This window comes from Pelecanus crispus, chromosome 1 (genome assembly GCF_030463565.1).
Source record: "Pelecanus crispus isolate bPelCri1 chromosome 1, bPelCri1.pri, whole genome shotgun sequence".
Lineage (NCBI taxonomy): Eukaryota > Metazoa > Chordata > Aves > Pelecaniformes > Pelecanidae > Pelecanus > Pelecanus crispus.
The window spans coordinates 165,298,115-165,325,712 of record NC_134643.1 but is presented as its reverse complement, the minus strand read 5'-3'; the positions used below and the strand labels follow the sequence as shown (position 1 = coordinate 165,325,712).

The following is a 27,598-nucleotide window of genomic DNA, read 5'->3' as shown; positions in this document are numbered from 1 at the left end:
AATAAACTCTCCCCTTTAGTCTAAATAGCTTCATCCAAAGAGAATGGCAGAAATTAATTAATTAATTTAAAATCGATATGCTTCAAGCTTATTTTCCAAATTTTGAAACAAGAAATAGAAAGGGAAGCCAGATCATGAACTTATGAATCAGTTGTAGTCTCAAACAAGATCCGCTTCTCCACTTTTATTCAAGCTGATAATTTAATTACTAATGATTTTCTGCAGGTGAAAAGAATTATATGGGAAAATGCAATTCAAGTGACTGCACCTTGTTTGAAATTGCACTGCACAGCATCCATCTATTGACAGGACTTCAGAAGGTCCACCCTGTGATTTTTGCTGCTCCAGGGAGCTGAGTTTATTGCTAATTCTTTCCCCAAAATTATAGAATAAGCGCCAAATCAGGAATCCTGTTATCCTGGGCTTTCTTGTAAGTAAAGGGAAAGGAGGAAGCATGGCATAGATGATGACTGATTAAATTCACCAAGATCTGAGCTGACCTCTGAAGTGCCTCAAGGGAGACCAGAGCATCTTTGCTCACTCACAGCTGTCTGAACTTGGTGAGGTGAAGCTAGTCTCCGGAGTTTTAATCTTCCCAATTAGAAGTCATGCCATTACTAATGCCACAACTAAAAATTGTTGGATTTCTGCAGTAGATCAGTTGGGATTCCGGGGTAAAAAATTGGCAGATTATTTTTTCATATTCTTGATATTTTATTTCTTGTTTTGTCTACTATATTTCTAAATATAATTTGAGACATTTTTTGATTATGCTAGATTTGGTTGTAATTTACTCCCTGAAGCATGTTCCTATATTATTCTTATTGCATGATTCCATCCGCTTTCATTTTTTTACAGCCAATAACTGTTTTCCCCTTCTTCTCTTTCTGTTCTCATGCCACACAAGTGTTTCTTTGTTTGCACTTGTCTGGTTCTTCCATATGAAGTGTGCTGAAATTTAAATTAACAAATACAGATGCCTTACTAATCACTCAGTTCTCTTCCATACACCACTTTTCCTTCTCTTGGCTGCTGGAGCTCTGGAGTGTCTCCTTCCCTCATTTCCCCTCTCTCTCCCTCTCTTTCCTTCCCTCCCCCCCCCCTTCTTTTTTTTTTTTTTAATTTTTTTTCTTTTTTTTAACTGCTGGCAGATTCTGATACCTTATTTTCTTTGACCATCAAGTGTCCATCTGTGTTTCTTATCCACTTGCCTCAAGAGGTCACCCCCCAACACCACCACCCCAATAACTTAAGGCAGCATCTATTTAGGTGTGAGTACTAAGTACAGGAATGTTTATCTTCAGAGAGTCCCCATCAATCATAGCTTTCTATTCACTTACCATTTAGCATGTGAATTCCCCTCACCTTCTCTCACCTTCAAACTCATAATATGAGCCATTGACCCCTTATGCATTTTCTGTGACTTCATCTTTCACTGTGGCTTCCACCAACGTTTTCACTGAAATGTCTCTTCCCACAGTTTCTGAACAAATGTAGGAATTTCTGTCATTGTTATCCTTTTCAGATCCTCAGTAGCCTCTGATGTTACTGATAGCATCAGCCCTACTCTTTAGTAATTGTCTGTTTTGCTTGGCTATCACTTTCTATCCTGATAACATTTTGAATGTTTCCTTTGACACACAGTATTTCTCATAACTCCCTTTTTAGGAGAGTCTACCAATTTTAACCTTATTTTCTTTCCCCTTTTGCAACTCACCTATTCACAGAATTTCTCTCATTAATTTTGTGCTAGCAGCACACACATCTCTCTCCCTTTTGGGTTTGTCCATGCTTCCATCTCAGCCTGAACCTCTTGACAGCTCTTGCAGAACAGCTTATTCCTTCCTCTTTCCTTCTCCTCTTTTCATTACTATTTTTCTACCACTGTTGCTACCTAGGCAATCACTTGTCAGGACATAAGCCCTTGCTAGTAGCTCTGACTTCAAAGAATTGTAAGCTGGACTCTGTGAATATGAGGGTCTGACAGTGAGCACTGAGTGCCTGTAAGGCACAAGGAAGGAGGACGAGTGTTTTCAGATTAAATGCATGCTGAAATGAGAAATGTGAATGACAACCTAAATGATTTGAATAAGAATTGTTACTGGCCTCCTCTGACCAGCAGAGATTGATTAATAGCTTGCTTTCCAGACCAGCTGTCCATGCGATGGTGGAGAAACATGCGGCAAAAGATATGATAAATTAGGGTACAACTGAGTGAGACCTTATTACCATGTTTCTGCATGATTGTAGTGAGTCATTCACTTAAAAATTCAGCTGTCCATCATTTCAGTACCTGGAATAGAGAGACACTATGTCTCCACAAAGACAGAGGTTGCAGGAGGACTCTGCATAGATTCCACAGCACTCTACTATTAGAAATGGATTCATAGAATCATAGAATGGTTTGAGTTGGAAGGGACCTTTAAAGATCATCCAGTCCACCCCCTCTGCCATGGGCAGGGACATTTTTCACTAGATCAGATTGCTCAAAGCCCCATTCAACAGGACCTTGAACACTTTCAATGACAGGACCTCCACAAATTCTCTGGGCAACCTGTTCCTGTGTCTCAACACCCTCATAGTACACAATTTCTCCCTAATGTCCAATCTAAATCTACCCTCTTTCAGTTTAAAACCATTAACCCTCATCTTGTCACTACAGGCCTTGGAAAAAAAGTTTGTTCCCATCTTTCTTATAAGCCCCCTTTAAGTACAGAAAGGCTGCAATAAGGTCTCCCTGGAGCCTTCTCTTCTCCAGGCTGAACAACCCCAGGTTTCTCAGCCTTTCTTCATAGGAGAGGTGCTCCAGCCCTCTGATCATTTTTGTGGCCTTTCTCTGGGCCCACTCCAACAGGTCCATGTCTGTCTTGTACTGGGGACCCCAGAACTGGATGCAGTACTCTAGGTTGGGTCTCACAAGAGTGGAGTAGAGAGGGAGAACCACGTCCCTTGACCTGCTTGCCAGGTCCTTCCTTTGTCTTCCCCTTCCTTTGTCTGTGCCTCTGCACAGACACTAATATGCTATGGCTGTAGGAGGTGTCTCATGCAACCTTTTGAGATTGGTATGTTCTACCTAAAAGGCCCGTTTCCTACAGTTCAGTTTTTATCAGTGATGTAAGATTTGCCCAGGTGTATTGCAGTGTTGGTCCACAGCAATATTTAACATCATGTTTTTTTCCAATTTACTTGGTTCTTTGAGTCTTTCACGTGCAAGTTAAGTTTTTTTGGTGCACACATGACCAGGGAATCACAGGTTTGCCAGCACAAGTTCTTTCTTGGCATGGCTATGTCACTGATGTACACGAGGCTTGATACTCACTTATCTTGTAGCCTGATGAGAGATACTTCTCTCTTTTCTCTGAGGTTATGGCTGTGCTGCTAGCTGTGGATGCATCCTGACCTTTCAAGTGTTATTTGTTCCCCTACTGTGTCCAGTCATGTTTTTCAGTTGATGTCATTGTTGGCTGCTCCACCTCACTGGGTTGACTGTTGTCCATTTTGTTCTGTTCTCTTTTGGAATTGAGGGCAGGCAGGCAGGCAACAAAATTCAGGACAACAGTAAAGATCAATTTGAAATTGATTTGATAGTGCTCTTAGGTCCATTCATTTTGATTTGTTCTCTGGACCATTACTGGCCTAGCTGTGAGTTCTTGTCACAGCAGAGTAGCAACTGTTGAAGCAATAAAACAGAAGCCCTTTTGGGTCCTCTGCATGCTACTGGTTGGTGCAGGATTATGCTGTTTAAAAGCCCTACAATAAAACCAAACCCAACAAAAAGAGTAAAAAATTGGTTGAAGCTCCACGCAAGTTCTTCAGTAGGGCTACTAGCAAGGTTGAAACTCATAACAGGTAACTCATAGCAAGGCCCTTACATATTTCTAGGGATGCTCCTATTTTGTTTTATGTCAGTATTTCAGTCTGTGCTTCATATAGTGGGCCACCAATTAGATAATCGGCTTTGATAAGACCTTTTAATATTTAGTCATGGATGTTTGCACTTAGCAACTTAACACTAAGAAACAACTAAGCCTCTGGTCATCCCAGTAAGTCAGTTCTTTGGTGGCAACAGAATACTTTGAGAAGTCCGATTTGCTTATTTTCAAGTGAGCAAATTCACTTTGACAACTTTTTAACTATCTGTTTTGGCCATGGCACATCAAAATATAATCCTAACACTGTAGGGAATCCAGTTAGGTAATGGCATATGACATCCTGTCACATCAAAGAGTGAATGCAGATGTATTTTTGTTTGTTTATACCAATGCTTTTTGGTAAAAGGCATTAGTTCTCATTAGTTAGAGATTCTGGTTGTAGTATAAAGGCTTGTAAAAGCTGGAGGCACTGATTTATTATTGGAATAAATGCTGAGGTAATTAGCGTTTCCTTCCTTTCTCAGGTCTGCCTTCATACCTCTCTGTCCTCTAACTGTAGGAAACCAGTGCAGAAAAACTCTATGTGACACTTTATGGGAGGGGAAGTTAGTATTTTCTTTATAAAATCCCCAAGTAAATTAATTTTCACCACTCAGACACATTCTCTCATTGATTTCATTCACTTGCATTCTCACACCCACATACAAGCATCAAAGTGTCTGGATTTAAGTAGTTTGGTCAGGATCACTTATATATGACACAGAAGATGGACAAGAGATGCCACCCATCAATTTCCCAGTAGGTCTTTTTGTTTCATCTTGACTGACAACAACAAACCAGTTTTTAGACACGTCTTTTATATCATTTAGGACCCAACAGTTAGGATGATCCTTTTGACTCACAATTTTGTTTACTTTCATCTCTGTAAGTTTTTAGGCAAGTCTGGTGCCTGTTGTCTGTGCTTCCTCATTTTTGACATTCTTAGGACAATGCTGTTCTTGTTGGGCTCACAAGGAAAGGAATGACACAAGTTATGTGCTGTGTCTGTATCAGCATGCTTTGTTGTTGAGCACTCGGTCTTCTGCTGACAAGTCATCATGAAAGTCATCATACCATAGTTTTATGAGAGAGCAGACCTTCTGTTTTTGACAAAATAGTACATTACTCAGTTTTACTGCTGTGAATGTGTTGTTGGTTATCAACAAAGGTCATGTTTTTAACCTCATTTTGGTGTTTCTTCTGGTGCTTAGCTATACATTTCCATTGATATGTTGTTCACACCAGTCTTAAAATTTCCAATAGAAGTCCCTATGTATTGGCAGAGAACAAGGGAAAAGCTGTGGTTTATAAGGCATACGTATACTTAAAGCCACAATTCCCAGCTTTCTGATGTTTTAAACTTTTACAACAGAGACAGAAGCTTCCACATCACATTCTTACAATTAGTAAAGGATTCTAGAATCTCATAGTCATCACCAGGATGTACAGTGGAAGTGCTCCCTCTCAAAAGGCTAGTATAACTTGCCCCTAATTGCCATGCTCCTTTGAATATAAAATTTTCTTTACTCTTCAGCCAGGCTAAGTAATTTGATTCAGAGGAAATAGTGCCTTTCTTTCTTTTTTTTTTTTTTTTTAATATAACTATGCGTTATTATATGATAAAGATATATAAGAGAAACTGTGAATTCTTTTTTATGAAAGTTCTAGGTCTATGCTGCAGAAATCATGAATGACATTTATTTTTGTCATCTGTTCAGTGAAGCAGAAGCATGATATTTTCAGACAGCATGTTCTTATGAGGACCAATAAGACCATAACCATAAAAATGAGAGAGTTATGATTAATGATATGCTTCATTAAGCAAAGCTAAGTATTAATATTATGGTGCAGTTGCTGTCAGACAATTTCCTCATTTCTTGCACTAATGTTGCTTCACAGAAACAGAAGTATATAGGACATTTATGGAACTCTCTAACATACCTAACATGCAAATTAGGAAAGAAAAACAATACCAGCCTATCTCCCAGCCGAAGACAGCTTTTGGCACTGACAGGTCTGAAAATTCAGAAATATGAATTCAACTCCTAACTCTACCATGGCTTCTCAGACTGCATGGGACATCATTTCAAAGTCTTCAGTTGCCTAAAGTTAGGCACCTTGTATGATTTCTGATGCCCAAGGCTACCCTTGCCAGACCCCATCTTGGCTCCACAAGGACACAGGGATGCCTGCATAGCTGCCACCATCATGAGGATGTCCTTGATATCTTAGGGTATGTCAAATGGCACTAGGCATCTGAATTGAACCTGTAATTTCTCTGTGGTTCCTGTTATGTTAAAATAATAGTTTATTTCCTACCCAACAGGTTTTTCATCTTTTCTATTGAAAAGTCTTCAGAGCAGGGACCACGTTCTTTTGACTGAGGAATCTGAAATACATATAATTGTTACAGAATTCACTAGACATTTTTATACTATAGAGAATTTTGATTATGGTATTTGTTATTGAAAAATGCAATTGAATCTCCTGGGGAAAAAATGTTCAAGCACATGCTTACTGGGTAAAACTGGTGCTAAAACAAGTGCAAATGACTATATTAGGTAGTGGAGAAGTCAGAGTCTACCTGGCATAAAGCTAGTGTGAATTAGGATTTTATTTTGACCACACTAAGTAGAAAGTTAATGATTCAGTGCCTGTGTCCTTGCACTTAACTACTTCATCCTAGCTCTGAGGCACATCCAGGGGCAGCAACAGATAAATTCAAAAGGATAGGTAGGTGTTGAATTAGATACGCGAGTGACTAATGTAGCCAGTACAGGTATTAATGTCCATGGTATATTCTGTATTAAACTAATTTGGTTTTACTTAGCTAATTTTACTTTCCTAATTTTTCTCTTAAACACACTACAGATTTCTGTCCTGGTCACCCAGACATTTGTGCAGGTGTATGAAAAGTTGAGACTTCACATAGATGCACAGAGAACATAGTTTGTTTAGCTTTTCAGATAGCATAAAATATGATTTAGGTTTGCAAAAAGCATTTTAATTGACTCTTTCTGTTGAAATAAGCAGTAAAGGAATGCATCAACATTTAAGTTGACTAATAGATATTAATTTGCAAAGCCAAAAGGGGCTTATATGTTGAACCTTGTATATTAGGCTACAAATAGTCATTACACTATAGCCAGGCTTCCCCTATGTTGAAGTCTGTGTACTATGTGCACCTAAAGCCTGTCTCTGAGAAGGCCATGCTCTAAAGACTCTAAGATACGTGCAGCCCATGCCAACATCACTAGAAAGTTTGTTCCAATAGTCATCATCCTTGCTTGAAATGCTGTTTCATTTCTCAAATGAATTTGACAGTATCAGCATTTCTCTCTGGGTCTTGCTTTGTCTTTCTCCAGTAGTTTGAGCATCCCCATTCTAGTACCTTCAAAGAAGGTAGTTCAGATCCTGTTGAAACACTTCTTAGCCTTTTTTTTTTTTTTCAATAGGCTAAGCAGATACAGATTTTTGAAGTTCTTTCAACAAGCCATTTTCTCTGCCCTTTGAATTCTTTCTTTGGAACTTTTTGGGACTCTTCCAAGTTTTTCAAAATCTCTTTAAACATGGATATCACAGTGAGTTGCAGGACTTTAATGTCCATCTCATCAATGGTCTAATCTTTCCTACTCATTTCTGTTCCTACTTGATTGTCTACTGTTCTATACACTGGAGGATGGAATTAGCCCTTTTCACTGCAGTGTTTCACTTGACATTTTTACTGAGCTGCCTGCCTGTTGTATTGCTCAGACTGGAGCCAGAGTCCACCTTTATTAGACTTGGACAATATCAGGCAACCTATTATGAAAATATAATAGACAATCCATATTTTGCTTCATATTTACATTAGGTTTCTCTAACTGCAGTTGTCATAACTGTTCCAGTCTTATGGCATTCTCCTGCTATTCAATAAAAATAAAAATAAAATTAAAAGTCAGTGATCCAGTAAAGTTTTTACCAACTCTTTTAGCATATTTGGGCAAGTTAATGAAGCTGTCTTTCTTATAAATATTTCTCCCAGATAGATGTTGTTTAATATTCTCTTATGTTAATAATATAACGGAAAGTTCTTTATCATAGTCCTGTAATAAAAAAATAGAAACATCCTGTTTCTATTTAAATACAGAGAGAAATATTTGTTTCATTTACTGTATTGTTCTAAATCAGGGATCCTGCATTATGTTGAGATTTTTCATATTCCTAGTACACTTTTAAAACTTATTTTTCATCCAGTTATAGAATTTTGGGTCTGTTTTTTTCTTTTCTTTTTTTTTCCCTATTATGTTTGTTCTATTCACAACAAAATTTCTCATTTGTATTGGTTGCTATCTATTTCATCTTTCTTTCTTTGGCTGTACAGTCTTCTCATTCTTAACTCGTAGCATCTCTCCACCATTAGACCCGGGTGGACTTTTTTCTTACTGTGGAAAAATGTTGTTGGACTATCAGATAAATTTTTCATACAGGACAGTCAAATTCATATTTTTATAGCTGAAGATTTCTTTCCCCTATTTCTGGTTAATATTGACTTTATTATGTATTTATTATATTATATTAGTTTGAGAAACTTGTTCTGAGGTGCCAAATTTTGTTTGGGGCTGGCCTGTTTGCCCTTTGTGAACATAGAATCATAGAATCGTTTAGGTTGGAAAAGACCTTTAAGATCATCCAGTCCAACCATTAACCTACACTACCAAGTCCACACTAAACCAATCAAGGGTAGACTAGACTAAACCATGTCCCGAAGTGCCACATCTACCCGTTTCTTGAACATTTTTGAACATCATCTGGTTATAATCAGTTAGTCTACAAATATGAACCAGCTGCCTCTTCAACGATTGCTTCACCTTTTTCATCATGCTGACATTCCCACGTAGTGGTGCCTTTTGTATTCGAAATTTATCATGCAGTTTTTTGGGGTACTCTGAGAATGGTTGCATGAGTAGTCCTAAACTGAAGTTCCCCACAGCCACACAGTTTTATTTCCAGGCATGGTAAGAAATAATTCATCCTGGGGTCTGGTTTGATTTGGATTCATTTGGGTTATAATGGACCTCTGCTTGTAATCTGTCACAGCTTTCTTTGTTGCTGAAGTCATATTTCACATTTAAATCTTGTGGTTATTGGATTTATTGATAATTCTAAACAAAGTGACAATATCTTTAACATCATCTTTTTCTCTCTTTTGCCTCTCCCCCATCACAGTCTTTCTTCCTGATTGGAGATTAATGTTTAAAACATTCTGTTTTCTATTTAAATGTTCATTAGCATAGATTTTTATGAATGAAGTTCTATAGTCTCAGAACCATTGCAATATGCAACTTGTTTGTGATTTTAAGTGTTTTATGTTAAATCTGAATTGATGAGAGACCAACACTTTCCAGTAAATCTGCTTAATCTGAATAGTTAAATCAGTATTTTATCATGTTAGCCAATTCAGTTGGGCTGGACTTCTTCAGTTAGAGATTTTACTTTTCCTCTTTGCTCTATGATTGCTGTATTCTTGAATTTTATACTCCTCTATGAAGGGAATTATATTCAGATCTAAAACGAGCTGTGAGCAAGAGCAGCACCTTTTTGTTGCTGCTCTTGCTCATAATTTTGAGAGTCTAGGATTCATTGGAATGAAACTGGGACACTTTGAATGTAATTTGAATATTACATTCAACTGAAAGAAATTGCTTATAATGTTTTGGCCCTTCCTTTCGGTCAGCTTGTTTGGACATCTTCAGACAAATGCATAGAGCCTCTGCAAGGAGGATATACACAACTGAACCATGTAAAGCAGCTAGTCATAAGCTACCACACACAGAAGACAGCTAAGAGTTAACAGGCATTGGGCTAAGCACTTGCATACTCACCACCCAGATGGATGAGGCATCCAAAGAGCTGCAGCTGCCCAAGCTGGTGTCAACTAGGAGTAAATATTGTTTTGGTAAAATGGATTACTTGAGATAAAAGAATCTTTTATGTCTTGAGGATTTATATGGCATAAAGGAGGAGAGGAATTGTCATCTCAGAAAAATGCATGTCAAAACTTTAAGTAGTAAACTGTAACCTCTGCTGTAAATTAATAGATTATTCATTATCTTCTTATTTGACTTGTGTAAAGGCTTTACAGACATGATTATTCTCTGCATTCTATAAATCATAATGACTGTACAAGAAAAATGATACAAAATTATTTTCTCCATGAAATCAGCATGGATTTCTTACTATTTGTTGCTGAAATGAGTACAACTATTTGTATCTCCACAAATAATTTTCCAACACTGACATCCAGTTGTATATTTTGCTCTTCAGTGGTTGAGCTATTCTCAAATCTAATCTATATGTTACTAAGAAAAAAAAAATAAGGCAGGTAAAAATGCTCTGACAGAAGCTTAGCTATAGTAAGTTAATGTAGACAACTGCATGCCAGCTACCTGGAAGGAGCATATGGGAAAGTATATATGCTTGTTTTCTACCTCTTGTATTTTGGTTTGTCGTATAGTTGTTCTTGTTTCCCAGTCTAAAACAGAAGCTTAAGTAGCATCAAGCTTCTCTTCTTGCTAATTATCAATTTGTAATATTTGATATGTTAAATGCGTATATGTAAATTTGTAATTGCTGAATGTCACTTGCAGAAGTGGGGAGGAATACTGTCATAATAAGACTGTGTCACTGTTAGTGAGCATTTAAGGCTGTATAGGTAATAAGATTTAAAAAAAAAGATCAATACACAGTCTGGGGTACAAAAATTATTCTGAACATTTACGTTGCTGTAAGTGACAGCTCCAAGACTTTGGAGCTTCCAATATTTTCTAATTTAAATTAGTAAAACATTTGACCATCAGTAAAACAAGGAATTCCACTTTATAGCAAACTACAAGGTTTATCTCTCCTTCAGCTTCTACCAGTGCTGTCTCCCAGTTTACAATGTCAAGTTGCACTGTTGCCTCATGAGAAGTCTACAAATTAGAAAAGCAAAATTGCTGGTTTGCTTTTCTGAATCCTACAGCTCAATGCTTTGCCAGATACTCCTACTGCTTGTTCCCTTCTTCTCAGCCCAAGCTCCCAAATTATCTCAGTCCCCTCATTTCCACTCCCTTGCCCTACATAGCAAGTAGGATAGGACAACAGTCACTGGTATGTATAATTTGCTTCTCTTAAGCCCAGCAAACTGATTAGCTAAGGAATGATCTTCTCTGCTGCAGAAATATTATTTGAGGTTGAAAACTGAAATTCTGGCTGGGAGACTTTTTTTTTTTTTCTATTTTCCATTTCTGTGCTCTTGTCTGCATTTCTTGTCACTTTTCACTTCTTCCTGGCCAGATTTTCCCCTCAGTTTACTATTCAACTTATTTTCTTTTTTTATTAATCTTTGTACAAATAATTCTCAAAAATTCTGTTTAATCTTTTTTTTTTCCCCTCCCTCCTGTTTTTAAGCATCGATTATAGCTTCCAGGCTCTATCTTTGACCCATGTTCTAGTGTTTCTTTGACCTTCCCCTCACTTGTCATTACCTGTCCTTCTTTCCCTAACATGTCAGAGTCTATTCGTCTCCACTTGCCCTCTATTTTATATTTTTTTCTCATTCCTCTTTTCTTTCTGTCCTTTCATTTCCCCCTGTTTTTCCCCCTTATTATTAATCATCTTTTGATACGTATGTCCTCCCTATTGTATTCTTCTGCCTGTCCATCTTCCCTCTCATTCAAGCTTCTTGTCTCAATCTGGGAATTGAAATCTATTTGTCCCTCTGGAGAGATCCCACCAGGATAGCCTGCCCATTCTTCTCCAAAGTCTTGCCTTGGGGTCGTATTATGTGTGTGCTCAGGAGAATTCTCTGGTCTCTTCCTCCTTCCTGCTCCTCCCTCAGCATTTCACTATGGTATCAGGAGTGAAAGTGTCAAACCTTTTGAACTGCTGATCTGGGATAGCTATGTCTGGAGAACAGACGCAGAAGAGTACAAGATGTTGTTAGGGTGATGTTGTGTTTTAGCCTCTGTTGGCAACCAAGCACCACACAGCTGCTTGCTCACCTTCCCCGATGGTGGGATGGGGGAGCTAATCAGAAGGGCAAAAGTAAGAAAATTTGTGGGTTGAGATAAGAACAGTTTAATAATGAAAATATAATAGTAATAATAACAACAACAACAACAACAATAATAAAATTGTGATGAAAGGAGAACAAGCAGAGAGAGAAACAAAACCCAGGGGAAAAAACCCAAGTGATACAACTGCTCACCACCTGTCGACCGATGTCCAGCCATTCCCTGAGCAGCAATCGCTGCCCCCCGGCCAACTCCCCCTAGTTTATATACTGAGCATGACATCATATGGTACGGAACATGCCTTTGGCCAGTTTGGATCAACTGGCTTGGCTGTGCCCCCTCCAGCTGCTTGTTCACCTGGCAGAACACGGGAAGCTGAAAAAGTCCCTGACTAGTGTAAATGCTACTTAGCAACAACTAAAACATCAGTGTGTTATCAGCATTATTCTGATACTAAATCCAAAACACAGCACTATGCCAGCTACTAGGAAGAAAATTAACTCTATCCCAGCCAAAACCAGGACAGTTTATTCGATGCCATCTACATCATGCCCAGGTCCTACCCTTTCCGATATGTTCCAATTAATCACCACCACTTCCCCTGTCTTGATATATACACACCATATCACTCCCTTCATCTACGGGCCATCCCTCTAAAATGTCCATTGGGTTCATTTAGTCCATGACTTTGGGCTCCGTCTGTCGTAACAGTCTTTCAGGGAAGAGATGGTGTGCGGTGTTGGATTGTTGCATGCTGAAGCCAGTTCTGGTTCTATCATTTCTGCACTTTGCTTGGTTTCATCAAAGTTCATTCTTCATTAATCTGGGTGATTCTTAACTGTAATACTGTTGATGTGGCATATAGCAACCATAGAAGAGATGACATACAGTATTATATAGAAATTAACATCATACAATTCAGTTCATTGGCTATTTTCATCCTTATTATTCAAATCCCCTTGAGGTACACATTCAACTTTCCCATCCTTTTGCATCACCCACCAAGTGCACCCAGGTCCTTAAGCAAAAGCAATCCCATGAATGAGTTTGCCTTTGCCTGAGGGGGGAGTAACTCAGACTGTCTTCCCCAGCATATTTTTACATGCACTACAGGGACTTTATCTCCTACAGCACGTAAAAGTTTCGATGGGGCAGGGCCAGCTCGATTGGCAGATCCCCTAGTGTTGACTAACCAGGTGGCTTTTGCTAAATGTGTATCCCGATGTTTGAATGTCCCAATACCCATTGCTCTCAGGGTAGTCTTTAACAGCCCATTGTATCGTTCAATTTTCCCGGAGGCTGGTGCATGATAGGGCATGTGATATACCCACTCAATGCCATGCTCTTTGGCCCTGGTGTCTATGAGGTTGTTTTGGACATAAGTCCCATTGTCTGACTCAATTTTTTGTAGGGTGCCATGTTGCCATAAGACTTGCTTTTCAAGGCCCAGGATGGTGTCCCCATAGCATGCAATTCACACTGCAGAGGTCTGAAGGTGTTCTCAGTTGTGACCACAGTCACTGCTTTCTGCTTGTTTTGCTCATAACCAGCCTTGGTGTCGTTACAGGCCACGGTATGTGCTCATGCGGCCGATGCATTTGCCAGGACGGGTGGTTTGGAAAGTTATGCCAGCATTCAAGGAAGTGCAACATGACGGAAGAGGAGAGCAGAAGTCTCTGCGAGTCAGCGGATGGCGTATTATGCTCGGGGAAGGGTAAGAACTGGCAGCTGAGCTGCCCCATGTCAGTGCCCCAGTAGAGGAAAATGATCATGTTCTGGAAGACTATTGTGCGTGGCAGTGGGTTGTTGTTTAGTAACCCTTTCTTTCAAAGGCACCTATTATTAAAAGGATGTTATATTTGGCTCCGTAATGCACTTAACATCCATTTTGCCAAACACCCACCACAGCCGTACATGTTTAGGAGCATTGCTTTCCTTTGCAATTTGTTAATAGCATATAATTTCCTGCATGTGTTTATCTGATGGTCTGCGTTGAACAGCTGTACATTATAAGCCTACTGTTAGAGCTCCATCCAGTTTGAGGGACAGGGGCACTACCTGCAGTAACACTGCAGTGGGCAATATGGTAGATGTAATATCTCAGGCAACAGTGAGTGGAGAAGAGTGTTTAACAGCAACATTTTGTATGCTTAATGCCCTTCCTCCCCCCAACACTGCAGCAAAGGAAAGGTAGACATCTGCAGCCCCCATGACAGAACCCCACAAATTCTCTCATTTACTAATTTTTATTCAGGTGGTTGCATCAGCTTCAGTCCAGCTATAAAAAATTGCCACAGGGAGGAATAAAATTTAGAAAATCTTGATAATTATCTGAAATTGTTCTCTGAGGTTCTTACCTTGCAATCTTTCAGGCTAGCAAATTGCATTACTGGAAAGAGGGCTTTTTATCTCCCCCATAGTGCAAATAGCCTATTTTTGTATATAATATGTCTGAAAGAGAATAGACAAAAAATGGGTGGTGGGACTGGCTGGAGGCTAGAATGCACCCACTCCAGACTGGACGTGCCATTTCCTCTGTTCGTATATCCCTTGCACAGACAGGGAAGAAACCTGCTAGCTGGAAAAAAAATTAGGAGCCTTCTACATCTGGCAGATTTCCAGTTGTCCCTTTGGTAACTTTTGTTTCGGTGCAAAGCAAATTTAAATGGGATTTCCAGCCTGGCCTTCTTCCATCTGTATTATCACTTGTCAGAATTCTCCTCCACTACACCATTTTATTTACTTTATTTAAAACTATTATTTATTATTATTTATGTTATTACATTTATTTATTTACTTTCTGTGGGAATTACAAACCTGACCCTAAATCCATATTCAGCTACACTGGTGTTTTTTTTTTTTATTTTAGTTTCTCTGGCCTCCAAGCACAGGTAAACTTCCAATGTGATGGAATTTTGCCCTGAGGACAGTCAATATAATAAAGCTGTGTCAAATCCGATGCTATAGCAGCTTTATTGTGGGAACAGCTGGTCATAGTGCTTGTCCCAGCAGAGAAATACCTACATAAGATAACTTCCAGAAGTATGTGGCCAGTGAACATCCAAGGAGGCTACTATCTTCCGCCTCTTCTCTGAGCAGGATGGGGATCACAGGCAAAGACAGTCTAGTTACTTGTAACTTTTGTTTCTATGCTTAGGTTTTTTTCTTTTTCTTTTTCTTTCTTTCTTTTTTTTTTTTTTTTTTTAAGGCAAATCTATTCTTGATGCTTAACTAGGTATCTGGAAATCATGTCTTACTGGCTACCCATACTTTAAAATGATGTTCATACCTAGTGTGACCGGCACTATCCAGAGGCCAAAATGACAAATTGTTCTTTCTGTTTCATTACACTGAGCAATAAGTACCAGTTACTGGTCAAATAAAAGGGAATTTTGAACCTGTGCACATTATGGTGGTTATTCCATCTTTACTGGAAACATAGCCAAGATATGCAAGTGCTGTAATGGATTGAGGGAGCTTGAGTTTCTGTACGTAGGATTTAATAGACTCTAAGGAGTCTTGGTTTTCAGCAGATAACTGCTGAACACTTTCAGAAAATTACACTCTGTTAATATAAGCAAAGTTGGACATCCACATTCCTAGGCTGTTTTCAAAATCTTGGCTCGCTGACTATGCCACCTGTAGTAAAAGCTCTTCCCAAGGAAAACAGCAACACCCACCACGCTGCTGCCTCCCTGGCAGTAAATGTAGGACTGCAGATGGCTACTGTAATGGTGCAGGACGCGGGCTAGGTAATGAGCCAAATCCCATCCGAGAGGATCTGGCTGGGATCCCAGGGAACACCCTGCAACTCATTAGACTCATTTTAATTAAACTGAGGAGCCTCCCAGAGCAGCATGCTCTGTTCAGGGAAAAGACTTGATACATTCATTCTCCCTAACAGCTTTTACATTATGGGGCCTGATATTCCTTGGTTGACTTGATGTTAAATTTGCTGTATCTTCTGCAAAATAGTTTTAAACATCGTGGGCATCCCTCAGTAGCAGCATCAGTGCTTGTTTATGCAGAATCACTTCAGGTTTCTTACAATGTCATGCTCTTATTAACTGCTTTAATTTCACTAAAATTCTCATACTATTCATCATTATTTGCAGCTGTCAGTACCTTGTAGTTTGTATAAACAGAGACATTCGGTTTAAATTACCCTCAAGTATGTCTTAGTGTATCTCTTATACAGCAACCATGCAATATGTATGCTCTCCTCCACTGCCTCTTTATACAATGGCATTTTTCATCCTTGTAGGGAATGTCAGTATTTTCTGTGCCCATGGCTTAGTAAGCAATGCTCAGAACTCACAGAAGAAGTAGATGCTTAACCAAATACTCCCATCCCCAAATGTTCCAATCACTAGCTCTTCCTGTATATATTTACATATTCCATACGTTACAAGTTAAAACACCATTTCTCTAAAATTAGGCAATGAGTTAATTTTTGTCACCTTAGAATAAACACTAAATTACTTACATTTTTAACTAAAAAATTAGATATTCTGCTGAGGCTGTTCTGAAGTTTTAAAGAATTAAGTTTCAGTGATCAGAGACACTTCAATATTTATGGGAAAAACCTAGGGAAAATTGGTTGATAACAACAGATCCACTTTTCTTTTTTTAAATGTGTATTTGGATTTTTACTATGGATTTTATTCAGACATCACTGAAAGGAATGGAAAGATGGAAAAGCATAATTTTATACACTTTGGCTCAGATCCTGCTAAGTAACCCATGAATTCTGTTTAGGTTATATTCTGACATAACTGAGCTTCCTTCTATATGTTTTTCTTTAATATTGCATTAAACACATTGGTGACCTTGTACTGGAATCATTCTGGAAATATTGCAAGAAGGTAGGATTTTCAAAAGCATCTAACTCATTTATAACCATGTTCTGTTAAAGGTCGACAGCTTCTTTGGTGACTTTTTTTTTTTAAACTCCACCTCCCATAATTGTAAACTATGTGTGTGTTCTTTGTTATCATTTATTTGGTTCTTGAGATTTCTGTATTGATTTGTGCTGTAACCAGTTCTTAGGGCTAGGTCCACAAAAGGATTTTTGCTCAGCAGTTACTAAGCGCCCCACCTTGGCGTTTAAGTGTCTGAACTCTGTATAGGGTCAGGCAGCTGAGGATGGGCTCTGTAAAAGCCATCTCTCTTCAGCTGGGTGTTGGAATCAGCCAGGAGGAATTCCCATCTCCTAGTGGCATTTCTAGTTACAGAAAATCCCCTCTCACACCCTTCTCAGGCTACAGGCTTACCGACACATGATTGCCTGGGGGGCAACTGTCCCTTTCCAGGATTCAGAGCCATGAACCTTCTCCTGAAGGTAGGGACGTCTCTGAGTCTTCCCTTAAAGGGAGGTTTCTGGTGTTTGGTGGGTTACAACATCACCCAAATGTCACCATGAAGTCCATCCTTTGCCTGGGAGGGGGTGCGACCTGACATCCCTGAGGAGGAGGAGAGCAGCTTGTCCCAACAAGGGGCATTGGGGTACTCTGCAGGAATGTGCAAACTGCTGAACCGCTGTTATGTGCACAAACTCTTTCTAACCCAGAGCAAATATTTAGTAATTCCATGGGAGGTGGAGCAGCTTCATTTGTGGTGATGAGGATTTTGGGGGTCTAAATGTTAGTCTTAGGCAACTCTGGTCTTTTGTGGATCCATCCCTAAAGGCTTTAGCTGAGGAGGGCCATTCTTTTCCTGGGTAAGATTTTATTGCCTTCAGTAACAATGAGTCAGGGACAATCTGAGCTTTCATAGTAAAAAAAAAAAAAAAAAAAGAACTGTTGCTGGGAAGTCTAGCCCTGATTGTAGGACTCTGAAACCAAAGGAAACCTTCAAAATGTGAGTCCTGATTAAGTGAAATAGCAGAATCAAAGCATTAGTGGTAATGTCCCACCATACTCTAACTCACCCCAAAAGAATCCTTTTATTCAAAAAGCTTTTAGCTTGATTATTTTCTTTTATGCAATAGCTTCTTAGGCAGCAATTTTGTGCATATGCGCATGTGTGTATGTGTGCACGTGTGTGTCTGGGGATGTTATTTTCTAGTCTGAAAATGCCAGTGCTCTTTAACTGCGAGTAATAATTTTTGTGATTTCAGGTTCCTGCCACTGTGGAAAGTGCATCTGTTCACCACGGGAATGGTACATTTCGGGTGATTTCTGTGAATGCGATGACAGAGACTGTGACAAACATGACGGTCTCATTTGCACAGGTGCAGTACAGGCTAACACTTAATTGCTCTATGAAAGAAACACTGTTGATGGGAATTAAGTTAGACAAAGCCCAGCTTCTTCTTTCTCCACTGATGGAGGAAGTACATTTGCTGGTTATTCAAACCTGCTATAATTGTTTCTTCATGCAGTGTGATAATCAACTTAAGGTTTCAAAACAACAGTTGAAAGCCTGAGTATGAATTTAAGTAAACCAGATATGAAATCCATCAAGAGTTTTCACTGTAATACACTACAAGTTACTGCTTTTTGGCAAAGGACCTACAGTGTCAGCATTGTGATCTTGAGATTTCTTTAACTTTTGTTCTCTTACTGGACTTTCTATGTGTATAATGCATTTAAGTCATAGACAAAATTCACTTGTCTGATGATCTTTGGTAGGTGAGAGGCATAGCTGTTGTGGATTAACAGAGCTTCCTGGCAATCAGACAATTCTCAGTGGGAGGCTGAAATACCTGACAGTTTTTCTTATGACGTGATGGCTAGTGATTAAAGTGGCTTCACCTTAACATTGTCTGAGACTTCAGGTGGCAGATGCAGCTAGAAATGGGCAGGCTGCCAACAAACCCTCATGACAAATCTAGTGACAAGAAGCAACATGGGAATTGCTAAATTAATTCACTGGCTCCTTCCTGTAACAATTCTTAATTTTAGAAAATCTTTGCTGAGCAATTATTAGATGCGGAGGAAATGTGCAAGCCAATTAGAGTGAGAGTGGGAGGGCTGACAGTAGTAAATTGTGTCTTCCAGCTAGCCCTATTAGCAAGTGTCCTTTTCTGGGGGCAAGCAGCCAGTATAGAGGCAACAGGAGCCTTATCTTCAGCTGCAGCGGCTATTCACAGAGCTTCCTAAAGTCAGTAGGAAGAGGAGCTCACATTGGAAACCCAGGCTGTAGAGATCTCAAGCTGAGCATCCAGGAGTCATGAAAAATATTGAAATAAAATGAAAATATGGGTCTCAGTACTTAATGTTTCCCCACTGCAAAATAGGGCCAACACATTTTTCATCTAATAATGAGTCTGAGATATTATTTATTTGTACAGCACTTCTGAGAATTTAAGTTTAAAGTTTTTCATGTTCAAATTGGTGTTTTTATTGCTATTCTGTTTGTAACTTTTTATGTCTTTTTCTTTCTGCATAATAGTTAAAAGTAATCTTGTTTTTCCTTGTACCTGGAGGTACAGTGTGAACGCTGAGCCTCAACAGCTGGGTACAAATAGTGGTGGCATGATTACAATATTTGCAATTCCGCTGATGGAATTATTGAGAGAATGCTATTAAGACTTTGTAAGTGTAGGTTTGGGGTGGCTTCTTAATGTGATGGTGCAGTAATTGGTTCCTTCCAAAGAAAAAAAAAAAGGGGGTGTGGAGAACAATAAACGAACAATGCAACTACTTTAGCATGGCTTTTTACTTCCCATAAAACACATTTTAATGTAGTACATTTCAATTATGATAATACCCCTTTATTCATTCTGTTCTAGGCAATGGTGTTTGTAGCTGTGGAAACTGTGAGTGCTGGGAAGGATGGAATGGAAATGCTTGTGAAATCTGGCTGGGCAGAGAATACCCTTAACAAAGGACATCAAAGCCTGAGGAGGTTTTTTGTTTGTTTTTCTTTAGGCTGCTAGAACATTTAATATCAGACGTATGCAGTGTGTGGGTGTGCACGCACGCACACATACATGGGTGTAAATACTTTAGAACATTCATTTGAGGGCCTGCTCCTAAAATGCACGACACAACTAAAAGAAAAAAAAACCAAAAATGCCTTGGGAGCAGGACAGTCCAAGCTCTAAAAGGTGAAGTCATAAAATACTGGCCCTGTGGAACTTCTCCAGAGTTTTTTGGTAAATTCAGTGAGACTGAGATTGCACCCATAATGCCTATTTCCTAAGCAATCTTTGGAAAAGGTGTAAGAAAGCCTTTTTTTTAAACATTATTTACTTGGTTGTTGCCTCTCCATATCAGTATGGAACAATATTCCTGTAGAAGAGTAGCACTAGTTGAATATTTGTCAAATAATTAATTTGATTAATTTTATGGTGTTTGACAAATATGTTGTTTGGCTCTTTTTCCTTTCTAACAATCCTGATTATGCACCAGCTCATAAATTGAGAGAAGCTGTAAAGAAGCTTATCAAAATATTAATGATTTTTTTATTTGGACAAAGAATTGTATTTTTATAACTGAAGTCTAATTACCTGACAGCCATAGACTGAAGACCCAAAATGTTTCAACAGGTCCTTGTCCACAAGAGAACTTCTTAGTTTCTGTGGTTAATGTGTCAGTAAGTTCGTTATCTAGTCTACATACCATGATACTTTCAAATACATAACATATAGGAGTATAAGGAATGAAACTAATAAAGATATAGATGTATGATTACCTATTCTGAATATGTATCCTGCAACTCGTGTACTTTTATCATACTGTTCTATGTATGTACAGTTGCCTAGTCCTCTTAAAAGTAAAGCAAATGAAAATTTGTTATACTAATAACTTTCAGGATGACAATTCTGTATGCTATTAGAAATCACTGTTTGGAACAGATTGCACTGTCACACATGGTATTCATTGAATTTAACTGCTTTTATAGAAGTGGGGAGCCTGAAGGTCAATGGACTTGAAAAATCAGCTATTCTATGCAGTAGCCTGGTCTCAGCCAAAGATGTTCAGACAATGGCAACAAAGTAATTAAAGTTTTAATACAGTAAATACAAACAAAGCAGTGGTATGAACAAAAATTTTATTTTTATTTTCCAATGGTGAAATGCTGCTCAGTGTGAAATTCACATTGAGTTATGAATGATGCACAACTATTGGGACTTCCCTAACTTATTTACATGAGTCTCTCTTTTTTTTTGTACATGTAGATTTGGCAGCCCTTGAATTCTTTAGAGCAAAAAAAGATACATACATTTTCGTTTCAAAAGTGTTTACATTTTGTGAAACCATGATTGAGTGAGAAATTGCTTAAATGGTTGGAAAATATTTCTTTTTAATACCAAACTGTAACATTGTGATTTAGGTGCCAAGGTCCTGATTTTTGGAGAGGTACATGACTCAGAAATAAGGGAACTATATATCAACCAAAAAAGGTATTTCCATTATTAGTCTAGAAATTAGTTTTCTTTTAGAAAGGACAATTTTGAAACAGGAAAATACAATGGTACAGAACATGTAATAGAATGCAAAAAATTTTAATGAATTTATTTAATCACTTTTATTTTTCCCCCTTCCCATGTAGCTTGCTCTTTCTCTTATCCAATTTTCTTCCTTAACCTGGATTCTTTCTTTCTAAAGATGAAGCTTCTGAAACCCGTGTTCTCAGGGAGCATAATCACCAAACATCTGTGCGTAACTTATATAGAAGTTATGCAGATAAATAACAAGACATACATCCAAAAGCTGCTAGATGCTCCTTTTTTAGATAACCAAAACATCAGACAGCATTCTAAAGTGTATTGATACAGTATAAAGAATCTTCAAAGTAAAATTCATCTTGAAATTATAGTTTATATTTTATACTTATAACCCTTAAACTCTGCAGAACTTAACAGGAATATTTTCTTAAATTTTAACATATACGCATTTTGTCAACCCTGGTGTCTGGAGAGCACAGATTGTTGGTTTTATTTATATTTATGACTACCACTGAGCTGAATCATCCTATCATCAGTGTTTTTTCATGTATACATTCATCTGCTGAATCAGAGTGTAAACAGTGAAAAATACAAAGTTTTCCTTGATTTCCTTCCATTTGTATTTAGTACTGTAATAAGAAAATACTAGATAATCAGAACTCTTATCTAGGTTCAGTAGATGCTTTTGACCAGTTTCATGGCATAATAAGCAGATTTATATATATTGTAGATCAACCGTGGTATTCCAGGTACTCTTACTCAAAGACAAAAGAACAATTCTTTAGAGGGTTGCAATGTCATATTTGATGCTTACTTTGTAATTTGCTTTCATTTTAAATTTATATATTTAAAGAATGTAAGATGATTCTGATTTCTAGTTAGAATCTTTTTAAAAAAACAATCAACTCCAACATTTTGGCTACTGGATGGATTACATAGCGATAGCATTTCAAAAAGTGTTTTCCAAGTTGTTTGTTAAGGTACCTATGGAAAAATATTAGACTATTCTAAGACAGCTACCGTCTTTACATTAAAATGCAAACTATCAAACAAAATGGTGCTATCACTATAAATCTTAAAGTATTAACTAAGACTACTAAAAATATAATGTATAACATAAATTCATTTCCAATTTTTATTTTGTTTCTTAGAAAGTCGCTTGAACATTCCCCCCACTCTTCATGCTGAGGTAACTGGTGATGTAACTCCTGGTAGATCTGTTTTGTGGCTCATTTCCTCACTAGAAAAATGAGATGGGAAGGAGTAAGATTATTATTCCACATATGTGAAAATAATACCTGTATTAATAAATTGCGATTTTACACCTCATCCCCTGTGATGGGAATTCCAGATACGTAAACTGTAAAAGCAGAAAGAGGTGTAAGGGAGTGAAACATACTGCTTGATTCTCCATACCTAGTGACTGTAAAAACCTGCTTCCAGGCCTGTGGCAAAACGCAGCTGTAGGTGGTATAAACAAATTGGATAAATGGGGATTTCGTACTGGCTAGATTGATAAACCTTCGAAACAAAAGATACTGTAGCCTTGCTTTCTTCTTATGAGAGAAAGAACACAATCCAGAAGTATGCCGAATGATTCTACAATAGACTTGCAGGATTATGCCTATTGTATATAACATATCTGTAATATCACCTATAAAACAGCTGTGGATTGACTTGCTTGTATAAATTATTAACCTATTTGTGATCCGTTTTTCCCTGGCCATACTCTCTTTAAGAAACACATAGATGAACTTTTAATCATGTACCTGCTCTGATATTTCTGATGCATTGCCCTTGCTTCTTTACAGAATGACATCTCACTTTGTAGCTAAATGATACAGCTAAATGATACTGGGATGAAGAAAGCTAAGTTGAATATTTCTGTGTCTAGGTAATAGAACAAAAATTTTTAAAAGTAAGTCATAGCATTTGCATTAGTCATCACAACCCCCCTCTCCCCGTTATTAGACATTTTAAAATGCATTGCACATAATATGAGTTTATCTAAAGGGGCATTTAAAAGAAAGATAACCTCCTTAGTCTAATTTTACTTGCATTCCCATTTGAATGGAGCTGAATAATTTCTTCTTTATACCAATAAACAGATTGATCAGCTAAGACACACTTTTAATGCATGGACCAAACTGCCTGCTTTTATACCTCATTGCTTACAGTGGTTTTAAACTAAGAGAACTTTCCTGATATATATAAAAAAGTCAGCGTTCTTAGTGTTGTTTCAGGTATATACCATAGTAAAAGTGATTTGCTTTACTCTATATTTGGCGGGAAGGGGGCTTGTTAAGAACCAACCTGACTCTATACACAAGTTAAAGTTTATGAAAATGACAGTATATTAAAAATTATTCGAGTGGCTAAAAACCCCAGCAAATTAAGCAAAAGCTGTGTTATGTGAACTACAAAGCACTTAAAAGCTATAGACACCTTTCTATAGGCTCTATCATGTGACCAATCTCATAAGGATTCTTGTGTATTTATAAAATTTTTGAAGTACAACAAAATGGTGCTTTGTTGAAGTAGTTCATATCTACTCTAAAACTGGATTTCTAAAACTGTGCAGGTATGACTGATTTTGCCAAATAGAACTGTAGCTGAAACACAGATTTAAAAAAAAAAAAAAAAAAAAGGAAAGATATAATGACTATGTGCAATGTTAACATATGAAATAGTAAGATGAGGTTGGATTGCTGTGCAAACAGTCTCTCAGAGATTAGATAAAACCCAGAAGAACAAAATTCAAAGCAAGCATGCAAAAGATCTGGAACGCTGCAGATTCACAGACAGCTGGACATGTAAGTACAAAAAACCCAATCTGTAAATACAAATTGATTCCATCAGGTTTACTATACAGTACTTTAGTAGTAACAGACAGTTGAAAACAGCTTTCACTTAACAGCAAAATTAATTTTAGAGGGAAGAAAATGGTGAAGTCTCATCCTGGAGAACAGCAAGAGAGGTATTATATTAAGGAGCTAAAATTTTCTTTGGCATGGTAAAAGGGGAGAACTGAGTTTGCCAACCTATTTACATGAAGTTTCACCATCCTGTGGCCAGTGCAATGATGTTTTGCACAGTCTACTTCTTACATAAACTTTTTTTTTTGTTTTCTGGTATTCCTTCATATAAATGTTTTATTCATCATGTTGAATCTGTGTATACAACAAATAAGAATAAACACAAACTGTACAATGCAGACAAACTCTTTGCATATATGTATGTAAATTTAGTAATACAGACCAACAGTTCTTTGATAGACACAACCTACTACATGCAGTTCATCCTTGTCATCCTCTTCCCATGCACAGATGAGACAAGAGACAAAATTAAAGGAGGAAACAAAGCACAAAGACCCTTTGCTATGTTTAAACAGATTGTAGAAAAAATATTTTTTAGGACATCTTTTCATTGGATTAAATACACATATGGACTTAGCCCATAGAAACAAAACCAGAAAATAATTTTAAAAATTGCTGTATTTCCAGTATGTACTAACTGTTTACAAAAATTAAATCTGGCCTTAATTGTAGACCCCCAAAGTGGTTTGCAGATCATAATTACCCAGGATTAAAAGTTTACTGTTGAAAACAATATTTATGTAGTATCAGGCCATGAACCAGAACTTCTTCGTGCGGCTCAGCCAGGTCTCCAGCCCTGTATCTCCCCAGGCTCTTACACTGGGAGAGTAAAAAGATGGCTGGATGGGACACCAACACATGTATTCCCTCCTCATGAACGCTTACAAAATTCAGGTGAGAGAGAAAGAGGATGTAGCCTTAGCCTTTAGCTGTATTATCCTTCACAAAATATTGTGAAATGCTCCTGTTGTAATTGTAGGAAAGCCTGGGGCCTCCTCTGGGACCCAGCAGATAGTACAGCGTCAAGGCTGCTGCCTCCCATGGGTCCTCCAGATGCAGAGCAAGCTCCCAGCTCAACATGTGAGTTGCTTTGGTTTCGTTTTGTTTTCTCAGGGATGGTGCACAAATCCCACTGGACCAGATGGGATGAGTAGGGTGCACCAAAGTTTTTAATAAAGTGTTGTTTTTCCCATGCACACGTATTTAGTGCTAGCAGGCGAGGGCACAGTCTAAGTCAAAGTTTCTTTGTGTTTTTATCAGAATATTGGAGTAGGTTTGTATTTTATTCCTCTACATGGATAGTGGGCTTCATGCTTAACTCATTCCCTCCCTAGAAAAACCCAAAATCAAGTGTTAGCTTGCTGTCCTCATATTACATATATAAATAAGGAAGTCTGGCCTATGAAAAAAAAAAAAATCTAGAATTTAGCAGCTTTACAATAGCCTCCTTGAAGAGTGCACTAAATGTTGCCTATAAAAACAGAACACATTTTAAAACTAGCATGAAGAGTTCATTCAGACTGAATCAGACTGTTCAGCTGAGCAGACAGGGAGTTTGAAATAACCATTGGTCTCTGTTAGGGACTTCAGCACAAAGACGTGATAAAACAAATTGCCAGAAATACAGTGCTAAAAAAGGAATGGATGATTTCCTTTTTTTGTCTTTAAATATCAAGGTAACAGCAAGAGGCCAAGAGAGCATTGCCACATAGTTTTCCAGACTGAGGTACAGTTTGATCCTTGTTGCCCTTTCTGAGAAACAAATACCGTAAGCATACAGAGAGTACCCATATTTTTAGTCTTCTGAAAGCCTGTGACTAAGTGTGCAACACTTCAGTGGCATCTCTGCGGCATTCTCTGAATCTCTCCCCCCTCCCCCAGCATTGGTTTAATTGTTCACAAGTGACAAACTCAAAGTGCTGATCGTGTTTCTGGTAATACGATCCAAGGCTTCTTCAATTTTAGAATGTTTTTGATTTCTTCTAGGTTCATGTAGGAGAAAGTACAGTATACAGAGATCAAGGCAAGGCACCTTCAATCTTGCAATTTGGTGGGCATATTATTCTAGGAAGCTGGGTGGACATACATACTGGGATATCAGTGAGATACGTAGGACCGGACTTTGCATGCTTAGCTGAAAATAAAAATAAAGTTTTGTAATATGTCTAGTTTTAAAACTGTTTTTTTAAAACACCAGAAGTATTAAACTATAATTTGTAACTACCCTTTGCATTGGTGCTGCAAAAAAGAACACAACAACATCCTTGCCCATGCTTTGCTAAGTAGGTGTGGGATTCAGCCAAAAATAACAATGGCATTAAGTTCAGTTCCTTAAAAACAGGAAAGGATTATATTTGAAATGGATTTAGGTAGCGCAATTCTGGCTAGTCTTATTTATTTTTTTTTTACTGGTGGTGATTGTTTTTCAAACAATGAAGATTTAGTAGATGAAAAATGAGCCTTAATTCAGGCCTACAAGGCCTACAAAATTCTTTGGACCCACTTTCCCAAAAATCAGTGGGTCTTGCTCGCTGGGCAAGGCAAATGTTACCATTACCAGTAAGCCTGTGATATGTATAAAATACACACACAAAAAGAAACTATAGGGGGATGCCAAACACTCGTTTCAGAAAACTTCCTGTTGGTTGTGTTTGACACTCTTCCCTCCACTATAATGCCAACCTCAGAAGCACAGTATCTGTTACTAAAGAGTATTCACATTTAATCAATATTGTAAGCCAGAGACAACAATCCTATTCTTTATAGATATAATTTGTAATAATAGATTTTTGAAGGCTTCCTGATTCCCTGATTGCTTTCAAAACTAAGCCACTGGCAACACTTAAGTTATAGAGAAACACAATCCCTGCAAAAGGTCACAGACAGTGGAGCGAGCAGCCTTATAAAAAAGGGAAGAAGAGAAATCCATAATAGCACAGGTTTACAGCATCTAACTAGAAATTACTTGATTATTTGTGTGCTACAAAATAGAACTTAAACACACGGATTTTGCTGAAACTGGACTCAAAAAGGGATTATGGGCAATTGTCAGCAGGCAAGGTATCAAGTGTACTTGTGAAATATGTCATTCACATGAAGTGTCACAGTCACAGAAAAGATATTAAAAAGGCATTCCAATATCTGGTAGGGCATTCCATGGTCTGAGTTTAGCTGGTTCATCCAGGTGTCTTCTTGTTGTGGGTGGAGCTACATGTTGAGATTTATCCGCTTGCAATAACTCGGTTCAGAAACAGCAACGGGCAAGCCTGTGACTTGCCACAAGCTGATCCACAGACACTGCAGAGGAGAAGTCTGGCAAGGATAAATCGCTCAACTGTACTCGGGACTCAGTAAGTCACAACACCTGCGAGGATCTGG

At 38.1% G+C, this 27,598-nt stretch overlaps 1 protein-coding gene across 1 annotated transcript in view; it reads left to right on the top strand.

Annotated features, from left to right (window-relative positions):
* ITGBL1 (integrin subunit beta like 1) overlaps window positions 1-19,774 on the top strand; it is a 154,193-nt gene extending 134,419 nt beyond the window's left edge. The window contains exons 9-11 of the mRNA XM_075724300.1: window positions 13,515-13,661; window positions 18,066-18,179; window positions 19,683-19,774. Coding sequence (XP_075580415.1) covers window positions 13,515-13,661; window positions 18,066-18,179; window positions 19,683-19,774 — 353 coding nt within the window. The remainder of the gene's footprint in view (window positions 1-13,514; window positions 13,662-18,065; window positions 18,180-19,682) is intronic.
* Window positions 19,775-27,598: the final 7,824 nt, after the last annotated feature.